Genomic DNA, 22,704 nt, shown 5'->3' on the forward strand with positions numbered 1-22,704 from the left:
ATTGTAAATTCATCTTATTAATTACAAATCCAAAAATAATTAAATGTGATCAAACTTCTTGTAAATTTAACCCGGCTCAACTTTTTTCTGACTTTTATATTAAGAACCCAATCTCCTATGTTAGCGGGTCGGGCCCACAATCTTTTTTTGTGTAAAAAAAAAAAACAGAAGAAATGATTTCGAATCTCGTTCTCGCCCCCAATGCGAAATAGCTGAAACCTGAGAAACAGTCTCAGCTTTTTTGTTTCGAAGCATCGAAAGATCGAAACCCTAAGGTCCCCAAATTCTCAAATTCACAATTCAAATCTCATTCTCGCCCATCATCAGGTTCTCGGTTGATATTCCATCGCTGATTCACCGTTGCCGTCACCTCGCCATTGTCGTACTAGCCGGGATTCTGTTTCAGGAGTTCGTTTTCCCATTTTCCCTTTCTTCTGTTGTATTATTAGGATTATTCTACCATATGATTGATTGTTTTAAAGTATATATAGTGCAACGAAATGTAGCCAAATAAAAAACTAAAAATAAAAAAAAAAAACGAAGAAAAATTTCTTGTGTTTCAAGGCACTAGGGTTTTTAATTATATGTACTGAATATCTCTAGCTGTTACATTTTTAATGCATAAGTTCAAAGTTGGATCTGATTCAGTAGCTTGCATCATGTTACTTGAATACTTGATAATGTTTCATGGCTAGTGATAGATTTCTTTGCTTTCGAGGGACCTTGAGATTATGATACTAGCTGAATATTTTGATATAACTATCTGCATACAATTTGTATTCGTTCTATTAAGAACACTGTGTTATTTTTTCTATGCCAAAGATGATGGTGTATCCATAACTTGAATATTTGAAATTCTACATGCAGATTTTTCTCTCTTTTTTCTTTTTAATTACGAAGTTATTTACTTATGTAGAGTATGATGGCATAAGGTAAAAATCAAGACCGAAGTTTTGACTATAAGAGATGTAGAAACCAGAATATGCACATTACTTCTTCAATTCTCAAGCCCCTAAATTGATTTGGTTGCTTGAAAATGGAATCCGAAGGTAACCCTTCATATTTCCCTTTACCCTTGATTTTTTGTTTTGAGTTCTTAAAGTTGCAACAATGTTGTTTTTTTTTTGCCTGAACTTATGTTATAGCACAAAAGGGTACTGTAAACCCATCTGCAATGCTGGCCTCGCTGCTTAGTAGGAGAGCCAAGCTCCACGATGAGCTTCGCAGCATTGAAAGACAGGTAAAATTTTCAATGGTTGCTTCTGGGGTTTTTTTGTTGCTTCAAAACACGGGTAAAGGAAACTATTTCTCAAGATATATGGTCGCTTTGTTATTTGAAGTGTATATCAAAGTTCTATGATATCAATTGGAAAAAATGGCATCTATCCTAAAATTGGATACTTACGCTGGCTAAGGTTCCTCGCTAATGCAGCATCATAACAAGAGAAGAAGACACAAAATTTGTTGTAATATGATCCGCCATCATTTATATGCAGCACCCTGTCTTTATTCTCATGATAGACACTAGTGCTAGCAGGATACTTTACAGAATATTAATCCCATCACTTGTCCAGCAATTTCTTGTTCACGCTGTGCAGTTAATTCCAATTTTATTGTAAGTTTCTTGTTGAGTTGGCATGCAATGATGCACTCAGGTGCAGTATCTTAGATCATTGGCTGCTCAAATTGGATGCTTGTCTTCACTAACATGAAATGATTTAATGAAGTTAAGCTCTTTGAAGGACCTTTTACATGGTTTCTAGCCATAACGGGCTAACGTTTTGCCATTAACATAGGTTTATGATATGGAGACAAGTTACTTACAGGATCCTGGGCAGTGTGGAAATGTATTGAAAGGATTTGAGGGATTCTTGTCTTCCTCAAAGAACACTGCACTGTACGAAGTTTCTTCTATTTGGCTTTCCTATTAAATTTTGTTTTGAAATAGTCAATGTAATATCAAGAAACCCATTCTTCAGTCTCTTACCTTGTGAAGTTTATTTCATTTCTTCTGAGCAGTAGTAGCTTCTATATTTTATATTACAATCTTTGATTCTAATAATCCGTAGGAAAATAGGATGGGTAATGTGTGTTCTAGAGTGAACGATCTTTTATGCATAATTAATAGTTGTGTCTATCAGGAACCTATTAGAAAGACTAACTCATGAATTCTGTTACTAACTGCTAAAAATCCCGCCTTGAACAAGGTTTATTTTCCATGTTTGTATATTGAATGCTAAAATTACACGCAATGGGGTTTCATTCATAGGTGTTGTCTAATATATCTGAGTTCTATGTAGTAATGAATTTTATTGAGGGATCTGTTGCGCATCTCCATCTGTATCCTGTAGTATATGGCATGCCATTTTTAATTCAGGATTATACTCTTTTGACCAAAGTCTGTGGCTGTGCATTTAGAACTTTTTATCATGGATGAGTTAATGTGTACACTTGCATGTTCTCCTATTCTTTTTTCATTTTCCCTTCTTTTTGAGATATAAAAGTAATTGTATCTTGGCTTATGCTTGTTGATGTAATGATGTTTGTATGACATTGTTGAATCTATTTTTCTTCATTACAGCTTGAAGCGGTCTAGAAAGTTTCATCCTGAAGATAGGCTCTTTTCATTGTCCTCAGTTACCTCACAAGCGGTGTGTTTCTGATATTTAGTGATTAGCAATTCACCAATAGAGGAAAAGGATTCTACCTTGCTCTAGTCTACATTAAACCTATGTCATATATGATTAAGAAGTTTAGCTAATGAGCCTAATCTTATGGTACCATTCTTATCAATTTGAGACCCAAAAAAACTATCTGAGGCAATATTTATGGAAACAATAAATGAATTTGAAGCTTGGTTCATTTTTTTTTCTTTTCAAGTGTCGGCAAACTTTTACAAATAGGTTATTTTCTGAGGTGAATTCTATTTTCACTTGGTGTATTATAGGCAGAAGAGCTTGCAGCTGGACGAGATGGTGAGTTCATATAAATGTTCATCTCAATAACTTCGCAGCATGAATTTTATTTCCTATTCACTGTATTCTGTTGGTGTCAGATGGGAGATCTGATTTTGGTCCTGGTCGTTCAAAAGGCGGAGGAATTTATGCACATGGACCGTAAGCACTTAACCAGATTATCTTTGATCTCGATCCTATTGAATTAAGCATGTTGCTATTTTCTTTTAGAATTATAGAAAATTTGTTGCAAGTCCTGGCAAATAGTTATATGTTGGATGAGCTAATATATGTGTATGTAATCCATAGGGGTAAACCAAAGAGGGGAAGAGGCGGACCAAGAGATGCAAAGAGACTAAGGCATTCAAGTGATCAAGACTTTGATTATGAAGATGATCCAGATTTGATATTTTGACTGAGAATGTTCGTGTTAAGTTTTCTATTAATCTTAATGGGAAGATTCTGTTCTGATAGGTAGCGTTTAGTTTCTACGAGAGACAATGGGGATAGAAATAAGGTATTAAGATTCAAGATAGAAATCAAATACTCTATCATATTTAATGGATGTGTAGTTGGTGCTCTCTAGTTGTGCGCATATGAACTATTGATAGTTCTTTTGGCAAGTTTATGACAATGTTCTTTCTAGTGTTATTTGTACAAGGGGGAAATATTTTGCAAAGACATTTTATTCAGTAAAATATCCATGCTCTAATATGAACTGATTCAGATCTGATTTCTATGAATTGAGTGATTTAATTGTTTAATTCATAGATCCGCCAAAAAATGTTTAATTAACACTTCAATGATGGTATATTTATGGTTCCCGATTATAATAAACAAGTTAAAATAGACGTGCATACGAAGCTCATGAGAATATATATTTATAAACAAGTTCCTCAATGGTGATTTATTTGCATTATTTTGATAAACATTATTATCTTTATATGGAACCTCACTATATTCATATGTGACAATGTGAGTATTCTAATGAGTAATGATCAACTCCAGCTACCATATCATCCGTGATTTTTTCTCCACATATGCGACTAGGGTTGAAAGTGAGTCAAGCCAGCTCATGAGTTAGCTCAAACTCGACTCGTTAATAGTTCGATAAGCTAAGTTCGTGAGCTAGTGAGCTAAGCGCTTAGAATTGAGCTCATAAATTAAATAAGCCGAGGTTAAGCTTGGATAAGCTCAGCTCATTAGCTCGTGAGCTGACTCAATTATATATATATATATATATTAAAAGTAATATTATATATTATTATTTCATATGTATATATATAATATTAAAAGTATAGATTAAATACATATAGAATATGTGTATTAATAATTATATATATAATCGAGTTTTTAAATATTTTTTAAAATATATAAGTTATAATTTATTGATATAGAATTATAGATTATGTATTTATGTTTCTATTATTTGAGCCAGCTCGTGAGCTTTCGACGAGCTGAACTTGAACTTAAGAAATAAGCTCGATTATTAATGAGTCGAGCCGTGAGTCAAGCTCAATTTTTACGAATCGAGCTTAAGCTTGGTCTAGCTCGGCTCACTTTCAGCCCTATATGCGACAAAGACAGGCATGAAGAAGACGATTGCATAACATATTAATTAACTGGCTACCGTACAGCGATCAATAGTGTTGTGTTCCCTGTTGACTATGATTGATTATGAGTTTTATGACACGTTCCTACTCTTTTGTTTTTCCTTTTCCTTTCTTCAGAAACAATTAATTATCCAGTTCTATGATTTCATATAGTTGCAACTTGTAACACAATCCAGTTGCAACCGTTGAACTCCACACAGTCCTCACATGTCGTTCTCCCTGGATCCTCATCTTTTCAATCTCATGATTTAATCCAAAGAAAAGCTTTCCCCAAACCGGATAATAAATTCACTAGTAACAATAATAAATTAATAATACAAACAATATTCCACTCGAATATTCAAAAATTCAAAGTCACACAACAATGAATAATCTCAATATTAGTGAGTGAAGTTAGTTTAGTCCTTTAAAAAAATTGTAACAGAAAAATCTGGTTTCAGTTTCATACCTTCTCCAACTTCGCCGGAGCTCTATGGCTAACCACCACGAAATCCACGCGCCACTCCGTAACGCACAGTTTCACACTTTCTCTTCTACTATAGTATGGTTTCAGCTACACTAAAACGCTGTGTTTTCCTGTCTCTTTTGTTTCAGTTCACATAGAACCACCATTGATTGTGCCGGAAAACTCGCCGGCGGAGGAGGACTACGAAGACTCTCCGATTGAGCAAGTTTCGCTGACAGTCCCGGTCACCGACGATCCCTTCGTACCGGTATTCACCTTCAGGACATGGATACTAGGAACCCTAGCATGCGTGCTTCTCTCGTTCCTGAACCAGTTCTTCTGGTACCGGAGGGAGCCGCTATCCCTGACGGCGATATCGGCGCAGATAGCGGTGGTTCCGGCGGGGCACCTGCTGGCGGCGACGGTGACGGATCGAAGGTTCTGGAAGGGAACGAGGTTTGAGTTCACGATGAATCCAGGGAAGTTCAGCGTGAAGGAGCACGTGCTTATCACGATTTTCGCGAACTCCGGCGCGGCGAGTGTTTATGCGATTCATTTTGTGAGTGCCGTTAAGGTGTTTTACCGGAAAGAGGTTACTGTATTGATGGGCTTTTTGGTGGTTATAACGACTCACTTGTTGGGCTTTTGTTGGGCCGGGCTTCTAAGGAGGTACTTGGTTGAGCCTGCTGGTATGTGGTGGCCACAAAATCTTGTCCAGGTCTCTCTTTTCAGGTACTCACTGTTTCTTTCAAGTTTCACCATACTTTGTCTCAAAACAATGACGTTGGACAATGACAAAAAAATAAAATAGAGTCAACAAATGACCCAAAAAAATTTTCAAAAAATAAAAATAAAAATAAAGTTTCGTTATTTAGACCAATTCTGAGAGTTTTTAAGATTAAGCTTTATGGGTTGATAATATAAAATCATTTTAAGCTTTGAATTTTAATAAATCTAAAACATTTATAATACTTAGCAGAATTTGAGGAACTAAAAAATAATAGTATAATACTGAATTTATCAATCATAGTTTAGTAATTTTTTCTTCTTCAAATTATATAAATTGAATACACAAATCAAATTCTAAAAATATAACATGAGTGTAATCTTAAGCAAAGTAAATATTTGTGTAATATGACAATATATGCTATATATTTGTAAAAAAAAAATAAACAATTTATATTGACTATCAATTAAATTTAGATCTATATTACTATTTATAACGACAAAAATATAATTTTTTTTTGTTAAATGAAAATAATTTGATGCATAAATAAAGGACTCACTGTGGAGAACAGAGAAACCAAAACAACAATCAAGTCAAGAAGAAAAAGAAAAGGAAAATGTACAACTAAAATGGCGAACATGATTAGCTTGCACCAAAATTGAATTTGGAGAAAGAATAGTGATCAGTGTCACTGTCACATGTACCCATTTTCAGCCATAAGCATTTAGAATTTCCAACACAACTGTGAATCGAAATCATCAAAATGTTCATAGCAAGTATATTCACTGATAAATAGGAAAAGATCACTCTTCTAACTACTAAGTTGATGTAATAATCGTTTTCAGGGCACTGCATGAGAAGGAGGAGAGGCCAAAAGGAGGGTTAACTCGGAATCAGTTCTTCTTCATGGCATTTGTTTGCAGTTTTGCTTATTATGTCTTACCAGGCTACCTATTCCCAATGTTAACTTCACTTTCTTGGATGTGTTGGATGTTTCCCAACTCCATTGTAGCACAACAAATAGGTTCAGGATTACATGGTCTTGGACTTGGTGTTGTTGGTTTTGACTGGTCTAGCATATGTGCTTATCTTGGTAGCCCTTTGGCTAGTCCTTGGTTTGCTACTGCTAATGTTGCTGCTGGTTTTGCCATTTTTGTCTATGTCCTCATTCCCTCTGCTTATTGGCTGAATATCTACAATGCAAGAAAATTTCCCATACTTTCAGATGAACTATTCATGTCCAATGGCCAGAAATACAACATATCAGATATTATAGACCCTAACTTTCGCCTCGACCTAGAGGCATACGAGCGCGATGGCCCTCTTTATCTTAGCATAAGCTTTGCAATGGCATATGGCTTTGCTTTTGCTTGCCTTTCTGCAACCCTTGTTCATGTACTCCTCTTCCATGGAAGGTACAAGCTTTACAAGTTTTTCTTTGGAAAGTAATATTAGTATGCTATGCATGATACCATTTCATTTATGAATAAGACTCTAACCATTTGATTTACCTTTTATTTTTCATTAACTTTTGTAACTATGGGTCTGTCAATGTGATTGATGTATGTCTTTCAATGGAGCAGGACATATTACAACTAAGCAAGTCTGCGTTCCAAGAGAAGAAGATTGATATACACACTAAGCTGATGAGAAAAAATTATAAACAAGTTCCTGAATGGTGGTTTATTTGCATTCTATTGTTCAACATCACTGCAATTATGTTCATATGCAGATATTATAACGATCAACTCCAGCTTCCATGGTGGGGTGTGGTGTTAGCATGTGTTGTTGCTCTGTCATTCACTCTTCCAATTGGAATCATTAGAGCTACAACAAATCAGGTATAAGAGCATTGCATTTATGATCATTTCTGACAATTCCCTATGCTATCATAATGCTGAATTGAGAAAACTTGTGGCACAAAATTGCACTTATGCTACAATTAGATGACAATATAACCTGCTAAATAATTGAATTTAAAATGATTTAATTTGAAAACTTAAAGTATAGGTGCTGTCTCATAATCTTTTTACCTTGTAATATCAAATGGATAACAATTCTGTTTTGGTTCCTGATGAAGGCACCGGCTTTGAATGTTATCACAGAATACATAATTGGATACATCTATCCAGGATATCCCATTGCAAACATTTTGTTTAAGACATATGGGAATGGAAGTATGAAACTGGGGATTTCATTTTTGCAAGACTTCAAGCTTGGCCATTACATGAAGATCCCTCCTAGATCAATGTTCGTTGCACAGGTTTGCACACACAATCTACCCCATTATTCATAGAAGTTGAGAGAAAGATCAGTGTGACTTCTTATATTTATGCTTGTACATGGAAAATGATTCTTGAATATTCAATTCTTCGTATACTCTTGAATTTTGATCTGGCCCTACAATATCATACAAATTCTTTTTATTCATCCTTGCTTTATAATGTTTTAAGTAATATCACACTACAAATTTGAAATTTACACTCACATCACCCACTCTCATGCATATCCACTTACCTTACGAGAAATTCTTACATGAACACAAGTCTAAGAATTAAACACATTTGCAAAAAAAGTACACGAGACCCAAAAATAAGTGAGTATATGTTGCATGAAACCCACTTTTATTGTAAATTTGCCTTAACATGATATTTTATAAATTTGTTCCTATGTAAGAATATCTTAGTCCATACATTAGGTGCAGATTTTATGCAACTATTTCTTCTTTTTTTCTTCCAATTCTGAATAGTTTTGGGCGGTGTTGCATTACTCTGTTAGATACTTGGCACTACTATATCCGCTTTGGTCCATTTAACAACAGCATGGTGGCTCATGAGCACTATTCCAGACATATGTGATAGAGAATTGCTTCCAGCAAGTAGTCCATGGACTTGCCCCACTGATCATGTATTCTATGATGCATCTGTCATATGGGGTTTGATAGGTCCTCACAGAATCTTTGGAGATCTTGGCCACTACTCAGCCATAAACTGGTTCTTTTTGGCTGGTGCTATTGCTCCTTTATTAGTATGGCTAGCACACAAAACCTTCCCAAACAAACATTGGATTAGACTTATAACCATGCCAGTTATCTTGGCTGCCGTAGCCGAAATGCCTCCGGGCACTCCGGTGAACTACACTAGTTGGGTTCTTGTTGGATTCCTCTCAGGGTTTGTGGCCTACCGATACTATCGCCGGTGGTGGAGCCGACACAATTATGCCTTGTCCGGAGGACTTGATGCCGGATTAGCATTCATGGGAGTGCTGCTTTACTTGTGTTTAGGGATGGAAAATGTTAACTTAAACTGGTGGGGGAGTGAAGTGGATGGTTGCCCTTTAGCTTCATGTCCAACTGCTCAAGGTGTCACAGCTCAAGGGTGTCCTCTATACTAAGTTTGTAAATTACACCATTGTTGTAATTTGTAGTTACTACTTACTAGGTTCAAGGTTGTATGTAGCTGTTTACATATCATTCTTGATGCTTCAACCAATGTTGTATGACTTTTGTAGTAGTTTCATTTGAATGAAAAGAAAAAAAAAATTGTTGGATTATTATCAACATTCATGTAAATTTGAATTCTATTATCAAATATGTCCAGCAATTCATGTCCCTTTGGATTTTAAAGTTCTTTGACTTTTATTGTCAATGCATATAATAAATTAACCTACATTAGAAATTAAAATCTTATGATAAAAATTAAGAAAATACAAAATGTGCACTTATTATTATTATTGATACTTAATTTTCTTTTATCCAAAAAGGTTTTAATAAGGGAGGTATTTAGTTTTTATCCTCTATGAAGGGTGTTTGTTATAAGTTCATTAATGCTTTTGATCAGGGTGTTACTGTTGAGGTTCATTTTGATAATTTAATTTGGAGGTGTAGTGGTATTTATGGCAGTCCTCAATTTAAGAAAAGGATTCTCCTTTAGGATTATCTTGTTGCACAATCCATGGTTTTTCAAGGACCTTGGATTGTTCTTGGTGATTTTAATGAAGTCAAGTTTTCTCATGAATCTAAGGGCTGTCAATTTTCTCATCAAAGAGCAGACATGTTTGCTACTTCATTAGGGGATAGTGGTTTGTTTGATCTGAAGACTATTGGGAGGCAATTTTCTTGGTACAGGAGGGTGAAAAATTATGATGACGTGGCAAAAAAGTTTGATCGAGTCTGTATAAATAGTAGTTGGTTATCTATCTTTCCAGAGGCTTATGTAGAAGTTTTAAATAGGCTTCAGTCTGATCATTGCCCTATTCTGGTGCGTTGTAAAGGTCGTCCTCAGCCTAAAGGGAATCGACCTTTCCGATTTGTTGCTGCTTGGGCTACTCATCCTGGATATAGGGATATTGTGACACAGTCATGGTGGTCTGGTAATAGAGGGATTCATGGCAAGCTTTCGGAAGTACAGAAGAATTCACTAGAGTTTAACTCGAAGGTATTTGGTAACATTTTTGTTAAGAAATGTGGATTAGAGCAGCAGATTAATTATTTACAAAAGCGTTTGGAAGTGGTGGATAGTATTTATTTGCGTCAGAAAGAGTAACAGTTGCTTGATGATTATAATAATACTCTAGTGCAAGAAGAGCTCCTATGGTTCCAAAAGTCCAGAGAGCAGTGGGTTAGGTTCGAGGATAGGAATACAAGATTCTTTCATATTCAAACTCTTGCGCGAAGGAAGCATAATAAGATTCATGGCCTTTTTCTTAAGGATGGAGTGTGGGAAACTGATCCAGAGGTTCTGAGTCAAGAAGCAGAGTCTTTCTATAAAAGCTTATTCTGTCATTTGGATGATGTTGATTTGGGTTGCCTTGGTGATGTGCCTCTTCCTTCTCTGAATGAGGAAGTTTGCAATAATCTTACGGCACCAGTTACTATGGAGGAAGTCAGAACAGCTGTTTTTCACATGAACTCTTTTAAAGCTCCGGGTCCTGATGGGTTTCAAGCTTTCTTTTTCAAAGAATATTGGGAGATCATTAGTCTTGATGTTTGGAAGATGGTTAAGCAGGCATTCTCCGGTGTTACTCTTGATCCGAGAATGTTGGAGACTTTACTGGTTCTCATTCCAAAGGTTGAATCACCAGTATCTATGAAAGATTTCAGGCCGATTAGTCCCTGCAACCCACTTCAAGGAGGATTTATTCCGGGACGAAGAAATCTGGACAACATCATTATTGCTCAAGAAGTCCTCCACTTTATGAAGAAGACTAAATCAAAGAAAGACACACTGGCCTTTAAGATTGATCTGGAGAAAGCTTATGACAGGGTTGACTGGAGGTTTTTAGCTCATACCCTTAATAGCTTTGGTTTTCCTATTCCTACACTTAATTTAATTATGAATTGTGTCATTGCTTCTTCTTTATCTATTCTTTGGAATGGGAGTCGTCTGAATGGCTTTACTCCTAGCCGAGGTCTTAGACAAGGAGACCCTATGTCACCCTATCTTTTTGTGTTGTGTATGGAGCGATTGGCATGCTTTATTAGTCATCAGGTTGATTTGGGCTTGTGGGAGCCGGTTTCTATTTCTAGAGGGGGACCAAGAATATCCCACTTAATGTTTGCGGATGACTTGCTTCTATTCTGTAAAGCTACAAAGAGACAAGTGCAAAATGTGATATTGGTTTAGAGACTTTTTGCAAAGCATCTGGGATGAAGATTAATGTGGAGAAGTCTAAAGCGCTTTGCTCTAAGAATGTCTCTGCAACAAGGAAAGAGATTTTCACTGGGGTATCCTCTATCAGATTTGTCCAGGACTTGGGCAAGTATCTTGGAGTTACCCTTAGCCATTTTAGGGTGACTCGTTCAGCTTTCAATGGTGTCCTGGATAAGATTCGGAGTAGGCTAGCAAGCTGGAAAGGGAGTTTACTCAATCGGGCTGGTAGACTCTGCTTTGTTAATTCTGTTGCCGCCGCTATTCCCACGTACCAGATGCAGGTCTCTATTTTTCCCAAAGGAATCATTAGTAAATTAGAGTCTATGATGAGGAATTTTCTTTGGAAAGGACAAGTTGATGGAAGAGGATTGAATCTTGTTAGTTGGAAGGTACTGGTTACTCCAAAAAAATATGGAGGTTTGGGGATTAGAGATCCTTATTATGTAAATATTGCTCTTCTTGGGAAGCAAGTTTGAACTTTTTTCCAGCAGCCAAACAAGCTACGGGTCCAATTGTTGGATGCCAAGTACCGATCATCTCTATATGACTGATTTAGTTATCCTAAGAACAAGGACTCTCCCATTTGGAGGTGTCTTTGCAAGGCTTGGAAAGTGTTGAAGGATGGATTTGCTTGGTGTATTGGAGATTTGAATCAGAATTTTTGGTTTTCTAGCTGGAGGAGAGAATGGCGGTTATCTAATGAGATGGATTATGTTCACATTTCTTATTCGAATCTCCGGATACAGGATATTTGGTCGGTTGGTAGGTGGCATTTGGATACTCTTTATTCTCCTTTATCTCAAAATCTGAAAGGTAATATTCTCTCTTACAATCCAGATGAACAAGCAGGTCCGGAAGTGGGTTGGTATTGGAGTGGGCCTGCTGCCAAAGTCTATAACTCACGCAATGGTTACTTGTGATTGTGTAAGCAACTGTTTGGTTGGGAGGAGCGGGAGAATTGGTTTTGGTTTTGGCGTCAGCTTGTTCCGGAAAAGTATAAGTTTTTGGCTTGGTTGTGTCTTAAGGAGGCTCTTCCTACTGCAAGTTTTCGCTTTAGAAGATGGATGTCGTCATCGGATAGGTGTCCAAGATGTCTTTCTAGCCAGGAATCGGTTTTACATTGTATTCGGGATTGTCCAAAAGCTCATCTTGTCTGGTATAGGTTGGATATTTCTTGTCATCCTTTGGATTTGAAGAACTGGTTATTGTATCATAGTAGAGAGCATCCGTTCAAGTTCTTTTCGGGACTTTGGTGGATATGGCGAGCAAGGAATAATGACATATTTAATCCCCATGAAACTTGGCCTCCGAAAAAAGTGATTTGTCTGGCATTAACCTCAGAAAAAGAGTTTAGGAATATTTTTGAATTACAACGTATGTCCCTTCCCTCTACTCTAAATGGATTTTGGAATCTCCCATCCATTGGTACTTTTAAGATTAATTGTGATGCTAGTTATTTTGGTTCGGGTGATAGTGTTGGTTTTGCTTGTGTTATTAGAGATTGTAATGGGAGCTGGCAAAGGGGGTGTTTGGGAATGATTGAGAGTAATATTATTTTTCAAGGAGAATTGTTTGCTATTTGGAGAGGATATCTCTTAGCTTGGGATGTGGGTCAACGAGATGTTATTTGTGAGACGGATTGTGTGGAAGCATTTAATCTTGTTACTCAAGATAGTTTTGGGTATATTGATTCATTGATGCTCAAAATAAGAGATATCATGCATTGGAATTGGTGTGTTGACTTTCGTTTGATTATGAGAGATGCAAACACGGTGGCAGATACTATGGCAAAGATGGCGATAAAGTTACAACTTTCGCATTTGGAGCTTCTTTCACCTTGGGAGGAATTTAAGAGTAGTCTTAAACAAGACTGCCCTCTATTTAAGCAGTTCTTTGTTTTATTTGTTTTATTTTTCTTTGTTTAATTTATTTCGGTCACAAAAAAAATACAAAACTAGTTCAGTATTTCACATTTTCAGTTTCAGTTAACCAGCTCACCTTACTCTTCATCGTCGTTTTGGTACTCTGCCTCAAAACGGCGCGTTGTGAAATCAAAACGACATTCTTTGGTTCTCACTTCGATGGAAAGTAGCAGAACAAAGGAGAAAGCTTCCTCTGTGAGATGGCAGATCCTCCGCCACGCTCTTCTCCCTCGCAATTCTCATCCTAAGCCACGTAATTCAACTCTTCCGACTTACTTTTTTTCAATTCCTGGCAGATGAGGAATCTGAAACGCGTATTAAGAGAATTTCGAGAAGAACAACGCATGGATTCAATTTGATACACTGTCATGAAGTGAAAGTGAATGCTGATGATGAATGTGACTCCAATAAAAGCAACGGTTCCACCATGGATATGCGAGTTTGTTACACTCTTCCTGTCCCTGGCTCTCCGCAACTGTTTTTGACGTGAGTTCTTAGTGTTGTTTGCTGGAAAATTTGTTAATTAATTTAGTTATGTTCACAATGTAGTAGTAATATTTAGTTTAGTTGAGCTCATATGTATCAGGCTTTTGTTTCAATTAGTGAGATTGCTTGCTTTCTGTGAATCATAGAAAATTGTTTCTTAAAAGTTAAATTGTGTCAAGGATTCGTTTGTTTGAATTGATTCTTCTTGTGGTGTGTATGTTGTTTTTATAGAAGTCAATGTCAATCTCATTCCCATGTGACTTTCTTGGTTGAATATTTAATTTGCTTGAATGATAATGCGGCATATTTTGGTTGTGCAGACAAAGAGTGGAAAACCATGCTCAGCTCAGTGATTTTGAGATATGCAACAGATACAACATTGACAACACTGGCCTTGTCTGTAGGTTCCTTTTATATCATCCTCAAAATACTTAGTGTGTATTTGAATTCGCAGACAACTAATTACTTTTGAATAATTATAAAACATGATCTTGGTCTTTTATTGATACAGTTTGTACCTATAAATCATGATGTCTTCTGCAGGTAATTGGCCTTCGGAAGATGTTCTTGCTCACTTTTGCTTGTCGCAAGCAGATATATTCAGGTTCAAAAAACTATATTTCTTTCTTGAAGATTTTATTCAAGTTTACTTTGAATTTTGTTGCTCTATTTACTAGCATCTTTTTCTCACTTTGCTCTGTTATGATGTTTATGTATGAATTTAAATTATCTTAGGTCTAAAAAAGTTATTGAACTTGGTTCTGGCTATGGCTTGGCTGGGTTTGTTATTGCAGCTGTTACTGAGGCATCAGAGGTTGTAATCTCAGATGGAAATCCCCAAGTGGTTTATTGTATCCTGTTGGTTTTGTTATATATAATGATAAAAGTTCCGCTACTTCTTATATTTTGAAAAGATTGTATTTTTCCGAAGTCAATACGTTTTCACTTTAAGCTTATCTAAATAAGGGATACTATGGTGCGTTGAGGATATGGATAACAGGGCTTTCTTCTGGTGATCTTGTTTTAAAATTTTGTTTGTAAAGGAGAGTAACTATCTTATATACATCAAATCAAAATTGATAATAGCTATGTTGCCATGGTTAGTTGATATCTTTTTTCTCTAATAAATGTTGGCTGAACTCATTAACAGTTGTGGTATTAACTGCAACATGTTCAGTGATTCCTGAACTTAGTGAGAACTTATTCAAGAGTAGAAGTTGACTACTGAGACGAGTTGCAGCATGTTTGGGACATTTTGTTGTGCTTTGTAGAAGTGTAGATGTGTAGACTTACTTTTTACAATGTGAAAGTAATCAAATGTGTGAATAATTATGACTCATTTTTGGGCATCCCTTTGTTGCTCTTCGCATGTTCTGTTTCATGGTGTTTCTTTATCCACCGTACAAAGAAATAGGAATAGTTGAAACATGGTTTATCAGCATAGAATGCATGAGGATTTCTGATCCTCTTTGCAATCTCTTTCTTTTCTAATGAAATTTCTTTAAATAAGCACTCAAATTAGTCCCAACGAATTTCAGATTCGACATTGTGATTTCTAATAAATTTTTATTACTCTGGAAGCCCCCAAAAATCACTTCCATCAGATAGATTAGACTCTCTATTGCTTTCAATAAAATTTTTAATATGCGTATTAGACAAATAAATTCCTAATAAGTTTCATTATAAGGCAATTAGGTTTAAAGAAAACATTATTGTAAGACAAATTAGTCTCTTTTATAGAGTTACCAATCTGTTTTGAGAACTTCTAGAGTAATAAAAATGTATTGAAGACCAAAGTGACCCAATCAGAAATTCCTTAGAGACCAATTTGGGTGGTTACTCTTTACTTCGGGAAATAAAAAGTTTTACAATTAGTCTACATCTCAGTTCTTTGTTCTCTTTCCAGAAATACAGTCGTCATTTAATACTTTCTTGAATGTAATTGCTTGTCCATGACAATCAGATACTCAGCGTAACATTGAAGCCAACTCTAGAGCATTTGGGGATACAGTTGTGAAGTCTATGCGGCTCCATTGGGATCAGGAAGATAATATTGCAGACACTTTCGATATCATTGTTGCAAGTGATTGGTGAGACTTTCTTCTTTTGAGTTGTTCTCCGCTGTATAGCTGGTTTCTGTGCCTCTTTTTTCCATTTATACTTAAACGTTTTATTTACAGTTGTAGTGATACCATTGGAAGCGTTTAGCTTATTACTTAATGGGAAATGTTATTTCATGACTATAGCATTTGTTTTGTCATATTGGATAAGGATAACAGTTAAACAATAGATCAGCATGAGTTGGTAGTCATAAGGCTCCAAATTTCTTGTTTTTATGATGGAAGATTTGTTCTTTTCTGATGAATGAAATTTTACATTAATGTAATGGTTGGCTGGCAAATGGGGTTGCTTTTCTTTGTTTCTTTTGTTAACTTTTCTATCAGTTTCAATTTTTAAACTTGGAGATATGCAGATATTCAAATTTATTCTCCAGTGGGATGAAAGGCATTACGTGTCTCACGCGTAATGCCAAAACAGATTCACATACATGTAGCTTGACTTGCTTTTTGTTTCCATCTTTATGCTACTCTTATCTTATATTTACGGCTTAATTTGTTCTTTTCTAAAGCACTTTCTTTAAGGATTTCCACGGAGGCCTTGTTCGAATTGTCAAACGGCTATTGTCCAAATCAGCATCTTCAGAGGCTATATTTTTAAGTCCTAAAAGAGGCAACTCATTGGACCTGTTCTTGGGGGTGGTTGAAGAAAATGGTTTGAATTTCAGTGTCACAGAGAAATATGATACAGAAGTATGGAAACGCCATGAGGGGTTCTTGAACGGTGAAAATAGAACCTCTTGGCCAAGTTATGAGAAAGATCACTGCTATCCACTATTAATCAGAATTACCCTATGAACTTAAACTTCCAAATGTTTCAAATGGGGACTCACTCCATTGTTGGTTGACTCTTATTAAGTCATGGATAAGGTACAAATCTATTCTTCCAACACAGTAAATATGCTGTTGATGCATGCTTCAATTTGTTGGGGTCATATCTTCAATATACAGTACTACTCTCAAATGAAATATGAAGCATATTCGGTGGCTCATCTTTAAAGTGAAGAATATTAAAATTTGGGGCCTCAGAAGCAGTAGATATATCAAAATATGGTTTCCTTGAATCTTATTAGTCTTTGCAACACAAAAAAAGGGGGAAAAGAAGAAACTTATCAAAAGTTCTGTATTTGATAGATAATATTTGCTATTTAGTGATTGAATATTTGCACTATTGTTGTCTCCCATTTATGATATAAACATACAATGGAAAATACTACTTGTACAATAAAATTCAGCCTTTACTTAGCCTTTAAATCTAATATTTTATTATTTTAATTTTTTAATTAATCATATTTTCTATTTTTAAGGAACCACTTTCAATTTAAACTTTATCAACTAAAAAATCTCTAACTTCTTATCACTATAATAAAACATTTCCTTTATTTTCTCCCTCTCTCATAACGTCATCTTCACCAATCTCTTTACACTCTTTTTCTTTCTCTTTCGTGGAGACCATATTATTCTCTCATATAGTAAAGTTTTTCTGCTTCATATAAAAAAACTCATTAGTATTTTATCTACACATCTAAAACTAGAATATTATTATAAGCTCAGCTGGTCCACATTATAAGCTCAGCTAGTCCAATTAAATACAAACACATTCAAAATTATATTGCCTTTAATTAATCAGAAAAAAACAGTTATGTTACCTTTAATTAATCAGAAAAAAAATAAAACAAGAACAACATAAACACATCTAAAATTATGTTACCTTTCATTAATAGAGAAAAAAATAAAAAATAACATAGACAGACTTCAAAACTCATGTCAAAAACACATCTAAAATTAAATAAGCAACATAAACATATTTAAAATTATGTATTAACACATCTAAATTATTGTGATTGTAGTTCTAAATTATATATTAAAAACAGAAACAATTGAATTTAAATACACATCTAAAATTATAAGAATGCACTCTAAATATTTTATAACACATCCAAAATTCATGTAAAAAAAGCTTATATATACATAAGAACATAATAAACAACGTAAACACATCCAAAATTAAAATATAAATTTATATATGTACATAAAAACATAATAAACAATATAAACACATATAAAATTATAAGAATGCATTTTAAAAGTGATGAAAAAATAGAAAAATAACAGAATAAAGCTCAAAATGACAAAGAAAAAAAATGAAGAAAGAGAAAAATAGAATAAAATATCTATGAGAAGAAAAAAAGTAAAAAGCACTGTAAACGCAAAAAAAAAGAGAGGGGTTAAAGAGAAGAGAAATCAAGGAATTGATACCCAGGCTGCCTGCTTCCATTTATAGACCAAGAAATAGCAGTGTCAACACGAGTTTATGAGTATTTCACAACATAGAAAAATGAATTTTGATTTTAACTAATTTGATTTTTATATGTATATTTAAATCGTAATATATTAATAATTAAATATATTAAATTTAAAACAGAAATTTAAAATTTAAATTTAAATTTTAAATTTCAGTTTTATTTAGTTTGTATTTTAAATGTGTATTTATTTATTTATTTTTTAAATTATTATAATAAAAGGCTGAATATTGTACCACTTTTAAAAGATACCTAATTGAATTGATATACAATTTAGATGAATCATGTGTGGATTTGTTAATATTTTATTGGGATATATACACTTGGGGTGTGTGAGACGATGTTGACTCACATCCTGTTCATATTCATTGTTGAGACGTGGATCTCATATTAGTCCAAGTCTCATTAATGATAAGAAAAGGTGTGAATCAGCATAATATTTAATACTATAGTTTACGGATGTATATGGAATTAATTAATTTTATGAATGATTTGATTTGATTTCAAATGAATAAAATGAAAATTCGATCATTGTTTTTAGCATGAATCGTTCAAAATAGGAATTGTGTTAGTATTTAAAGTGAGTTAAATCAATTTATGAACTAGTTTAAACTTGACTCGTTAACAGTTCGATAAATTGAGTTGATGAGGTTGTGAGTAAAATTTGAGCTTAAATTTGAATTCTTATATATATATATAACTTGCTATAATTATTTATATTAATATATATTTTGTCTTTTATACACATATATGCATATATAAATTTTATATATAATTATGATAGAGGACATAAATTATAATCGATAGAAATATAAGTTTTTATTCATATAAAATTATATTTGTTAGTTGAGCAATTTCGTAAGTTTTTTGTGAGTCGAATTTAAAATTAAAAAATATTTTTTATTTTTAACCTATTAAATCATTTGAATTCCACTCAAATCATCTAAAAGATAAAAGATATTTTATATCAATTATAACAAAGCAAATTAATTTTCATATCTCATATATTCAAAACAAAGAATTTTAATTTGAAAATCATACCAAATATACCATATATGAATACATAAAATTTTTTTCGTTCCCACATACTAATTTCAAGAATCATATTAAACGAGTAAGAAGCTTTTAGAAGATCTGTCCAGAGTGTAAACAAAGCAACTCCACCATTTTGATGAAGCTGCAGTGTGTCAAAAGCTATATCAACGGGTTCAATTAAACTAGAATTTAGATTTTAGACCAAGTGGGGAATTCATGCTTTCCTTTTCCTATATTATTGTACATTAACAGAATCATGATAATATGATATGCTTTGTCTTTGAGATTATATTGTTAATAACATGACCTAGGATACTTAGCTCTTACGGAAGCGACTAGTAGTATTAAATTAATTTCTTTTTTGTTTGTTTGGTTTATTTGTGGAGTGGACTTTTATGCATTTTTAAAAAAAATATTATTTGTACACTAAAATCAGCTATTAAAATTAGTTACCAATATATTTGTATATAAATATGTGTGATTTAATTTATTTTTAACGTATAATTATATTCCAACATATATTCTATACTAATAATTGAATTTAATGATTGATTTTAGTGTACACGTAGTATAATCTATTTTTTTTTACCCTTTGTCCAAACTTCCTCCAACTTTCTAAAATAAGGATGATTTTGCTGATGGTAAGTGTCTTTGCCAGAAAAAGGAGTGGGGGCTATATTTATTAGAGACAAGCCTATGACATTTGTTATATTTGCATTTTCATTTTGTGCACTCTGTCCCACTTTAATTAATCTTAATGTACATCTAAAGTTCTAAACAGCTAATTAAGATTGTGGAAAATACCTTTGAGTTCATACTTTTTTTTCACACCGTTATTTGGTTTATTATTAGGTTTGGTTTTTGTTTCTTGTGTGATTGAGATACTGTGAAGAAATCAATAAATAAAAATAACAAATGAGAAAATAATATTTTATTTAATTTTCAGTTATGGTTATATGAATTGGAGGGGTTTTTTTTTCTTAATTCCGAAAATCAAAATGACAAGTATTTTTCTATTTTATATAAAGTTTCTATAAAAAAATTATCTATTATCGACAAAATTTATCGGTGAAAATGATTTGTCAAAATTACTAACAAAATTTATCTGTCAAAATTATCAACGAAATTTACGATAAATTTTAAGTCAAAATGTCAAATAATAAACGAGCATGATTTTTATAAAATTTACGGATGAATATGATAATTAACAATAATTTCATCAAATTTATCGATAACCCAGAGAAATAAGTGATTCTACTCAAGGCAAGTAGGATTAACATGAAAAAAAAATTCCTTCTAAATTTAATTGTAATTAATATTCAAAACTCGAAAAAATAATACATATATTATTTTTGCTAACACTATCTCTGCTTTTAGGTTGTTTTATATATTTTCCACTTACTTTTTCTCATAGTAATATTATTTAGTACGAAGAATGGAGTACAATAATGTAACAACCAATCAAGCAATGATTTGTTTTAAAAGTAGAAAGAAAACGGGAAAAACAAACCCTTTACAAAACCCTACTTTTATTTTTGCTATCCACTTCTTGTACACTATTTTTATGACTACTTTACATACCATTAAGCGATTTTCACTTCCTTTATAGGCTGGTTTGATTTCAATACAATTCATGTTCCATTTTTATTGTACATTTTTTCTATCTATCTAACCAACGGTGGGTATTGCGTTAAATTATATGTACATTTCCAATTCCCATTGCCTTATTAGCTTGTTGTGTAGAAACAAGGAAAAAGTTCTAGTTGCAAAGTAATAAACCATTGAGAAAAGGTCTTAGCTTCAAGTTGTTATCTTATCTTGAGGCCAAAAGTGGGTTGTTTCATTTCTTTGTACTAAATTGTGATCATGTTCTTCTTTCTCCAAAACCCCCTCAACTTGGTGAAAGAATCAATTGTACTTGTTCTCTTTGTGTCTTCTCAATTGGAATCTCATTAGGGTAAAGCTTCTTTTTTAACTTTCTCACGTTTTATATATAGGCTACTTTCATTTGATTTAATTTTGATTTTTGCATTGGGTTGTATATATATTGAAACCTTTCTAACTAAAATGAATTTAGCTATCCTACTTAACTAAGCTTGAATTAGTTGTTTATTGAAAATTTAAAGTTTAATATGGTAAAATGTGCCTATTTATTGTTACTTTTAATTATCTCATATATAATGCCCCTAATTTATATATTTGACATTTAAAAATAGAAAATGCTATTTGTACACCCAAATCAGCCATCAATGTATTTGTGTATAAATACATCTGTAATTTAATTTATTTTCAATGTGTATTTATATTCTAGCATATATTATTGTACACTTAGCATAACCCTTTAAAAATATATCATTTTTAAAATTTGACAAATTCATAACTCCTTGCATTGAGATCTTCTAAAATGTATCTAAATTCCTGAATATATTGAAATATAAATATGTTAAATTACTCTCCAACTTAGATTAGTCACTCAAGTAGTTAGTTTATTTGTTCATAAAAAATTGATAGATTCTTTCAATTTTTTTAATAATCGAGGAAATAAAATGTAAAATGTATCTAAATTCCTAAATATATTGAAATATAAATATCTTAAATTACTCTCCAACTTAAATTGGTCACTCAAGTGGTTAGTTTATTTGTTTATAAAAAAATTGATAGATTCTTTCAATTTTTTTAATAATCAAGAAAATAAAATATAATCTCTCACTATTAATTTTATAAGTAAGAACAAAAAAAATATTAAAGAATTAGAAATCACACTTTACTCTTTTAATTGTTTAAAAATTTGAGAGGATCCTTTCCGCTTAATTAATTAAGTATCTTTGATTTAAATTTTATGTTACGAATTACTCCTGAAATTAGATATACCGTAAAAAATTAAATAAATATATTAAATTATTAAAATGACAAGTGTGATTGTGTGGACATAAATAAGCAGGCAAAAGTTTTGTCTAATTGTTAAAGCTGTATTAATCACAATCACATACACCCAAATACTACTCACCATGCATGATTCACTCCCAATAAATGGGGAATAATGTGAGAGCATTGTATTTTATATTCACTCAAAGGATTGGGTTTATCCATCATAAGCACTTTATTAAAAATAGTAATAATAATAATAATTTAACCTAGCTGGCTCATTTACGCATATATATAATACTACTACCAAATTGCATTACCTTATTCGTATGCTGCGTTCACAATAGGAAAGTAGAGTGATTAAATTATATGTTAGACTTTTTCAGACCCTATCCTTTGATGTGATGAGATGAGATGATGAAAGTAATTGAAGATTATGTTACAATATCTTAGCATACAAAAGTAGAACGGCTTAATATAAATAAGTGTTTTTCTATATGTCATCACACGCATGCCTTTTTCTTTTTTACTTTGGAAGATACTCATATGTATTGATGAAGAAATCTTACAATATGCCTGTATGTTT

The 22,704-nt window shown here is 33.1% G+C and overlaps 3 protein-coding genes across 3 annotated transcripts; all 3 read left to right on the forward strand.

The window, feature by feature from the left end:
* Positions 1-172: 172 nt before the first annotated feature.
* Positions 173-3,682, forward strand: LOC107476546 (uncharacterized). The gene is made up of 8 exons (XM_016096379.3): positions 173-408; positions 917-1,049; positions 1,146-1,240; positions 1,797-1,897; positions 2,582-2,651; positions 2,948-2,975; positions 3,056-3,116; positions 3,264-3,682. Exons 2-8 carry the CDS (start codon positions 1,037-1,039, stop codon positions 3,367-3,369), a joined length of 474 nt encoding a protein of 157 aa, XP_015951865.1. The 5' UTR covers positions 173-408; positions 917-1,036; the 3' UTR covers positions 3,370-3,682.
* A 1,293-nt stretch (positions 3,683-4,975) lies between these two features.
* Positions 4,976-9,300, forward strand: LOC107476537 (oligopeptide transporter 7). Its single transcript, XM_016096368.3, has 6 exons — positions 4,976-5,073; positions 5,162-5,744; positions 6,585-7,154; positions 7,322-7,580; positions 7,820-8,002; positions 8,518-9,300. The coding sequence occupies exons 1-6, from the start codon at positions 5,040-5,042 to the stop codon at positions 9,130-9,132; spliced, it is 2,244 nt and encodes a 747-aa protein (XP_015951854.1). The 5' UTR covers positions 4,976-5,039; the 3' UTR covers positions 9,133-9,300.
* Positions 9,301-13,383: 4,083 nt separating this feature from the next.
* On the forward strand, positions 13,384-17,127 carry LOC127743875 (calmodulin-lysine N-methyltransferase-like). Its single transcript, XM_052256055.1, has 7 exons — positions 13,384-13,565; positions 13,609-13,798; positions 14,119-14,198; positions 14,342-14,402; positions 14,534-14,649; positions 15,762-15,888; positions 16,428-17,127. The coding sequence occupies exons 1-7, from the start codon at positions 13,472-13,474 to the stop codon at positions 16,711-16,713; spliced, it is 954 nt and encodes a 317-aa protein (XP_052112015.1). The 5' UTR covers positions 13,384-13,471; the 3' UTR covers positions 16,714-17,127.
* The last annotated feature ends 5,577 nt before the right edge of the window (positions 17,128-22,704 follow it).

Source organism: Arachis duranensis, unplaced genomic scaffold (assembly GCF_000817695.3).
Source record: "Arachis duranensis cultivar V14167 unplaced genomic scaffold, aradu.V14167.gnm2.J7QH unplaced_Scaffold_165934, whole genome shotgun sequence".
Lineage (NCBI taxonomy): Eukaryota > Viridiplantae > Streptophyta > Magnoliopsida > Fabales > Fabaceae > Arachis > Arachis duranensis.

Coding starts and splice junctions, on each gene's coding strand:
- LOC107476546 (XM_016096379.3), top strand. Junction 1,241..1,796: donor TTCGCAGCATTGAAAGACAG/GTAAAATTTTCA, acceptor CCATTAACATAG/GTTTATGATATGGAGACAAG. Junction 3,117..3,263: donor GGAATTTATGCACATGGACC/GTAAGCACTTAA, acceptor TGTAATCCATAG/GGGTAAACCAAAGAGGGGAA.
- LOC127743875 (XM_052256055.1), top strand. CDS start 13,472: ATGGAAAGTAGCAGAACAAAGGAGAAAGCTTCCTCTGTGAGATGGCAG. Junction 13,799..14,118: donor TCTCCGCAACTGTTTTTGAC/GTGAGTTCTTAG, acceptor TTGGTTGTGCAG/ACAAAGAGTGGAAAACCATG. Junction 14,650..15,761: donor AAATCCCCAAGTGGTTTATT/GTATCCTGTTGG, acceptor CATGACAATCAG/ATACTCAGCGTAACATTGAA.
- LOC107476537 (XM_016096368.3), top strand. CDS start 5,040: ATGGCTAACCACCACGAAATCCACGCGCCACTCC. Junction 5,074..5,161: donor CGAAATCCACGCGCCACTCC/GTAACGCACAGT, acceptor CTTTTGTTTCAG/TTCACATAGAACCACCATTG. Junction 8,003..8,517: donor GATCAATGTTCGTTGCACAG/GTTTGCACACAC, acceptor TTACTCTGTTAG/ATACTTGGCACTACTATATC.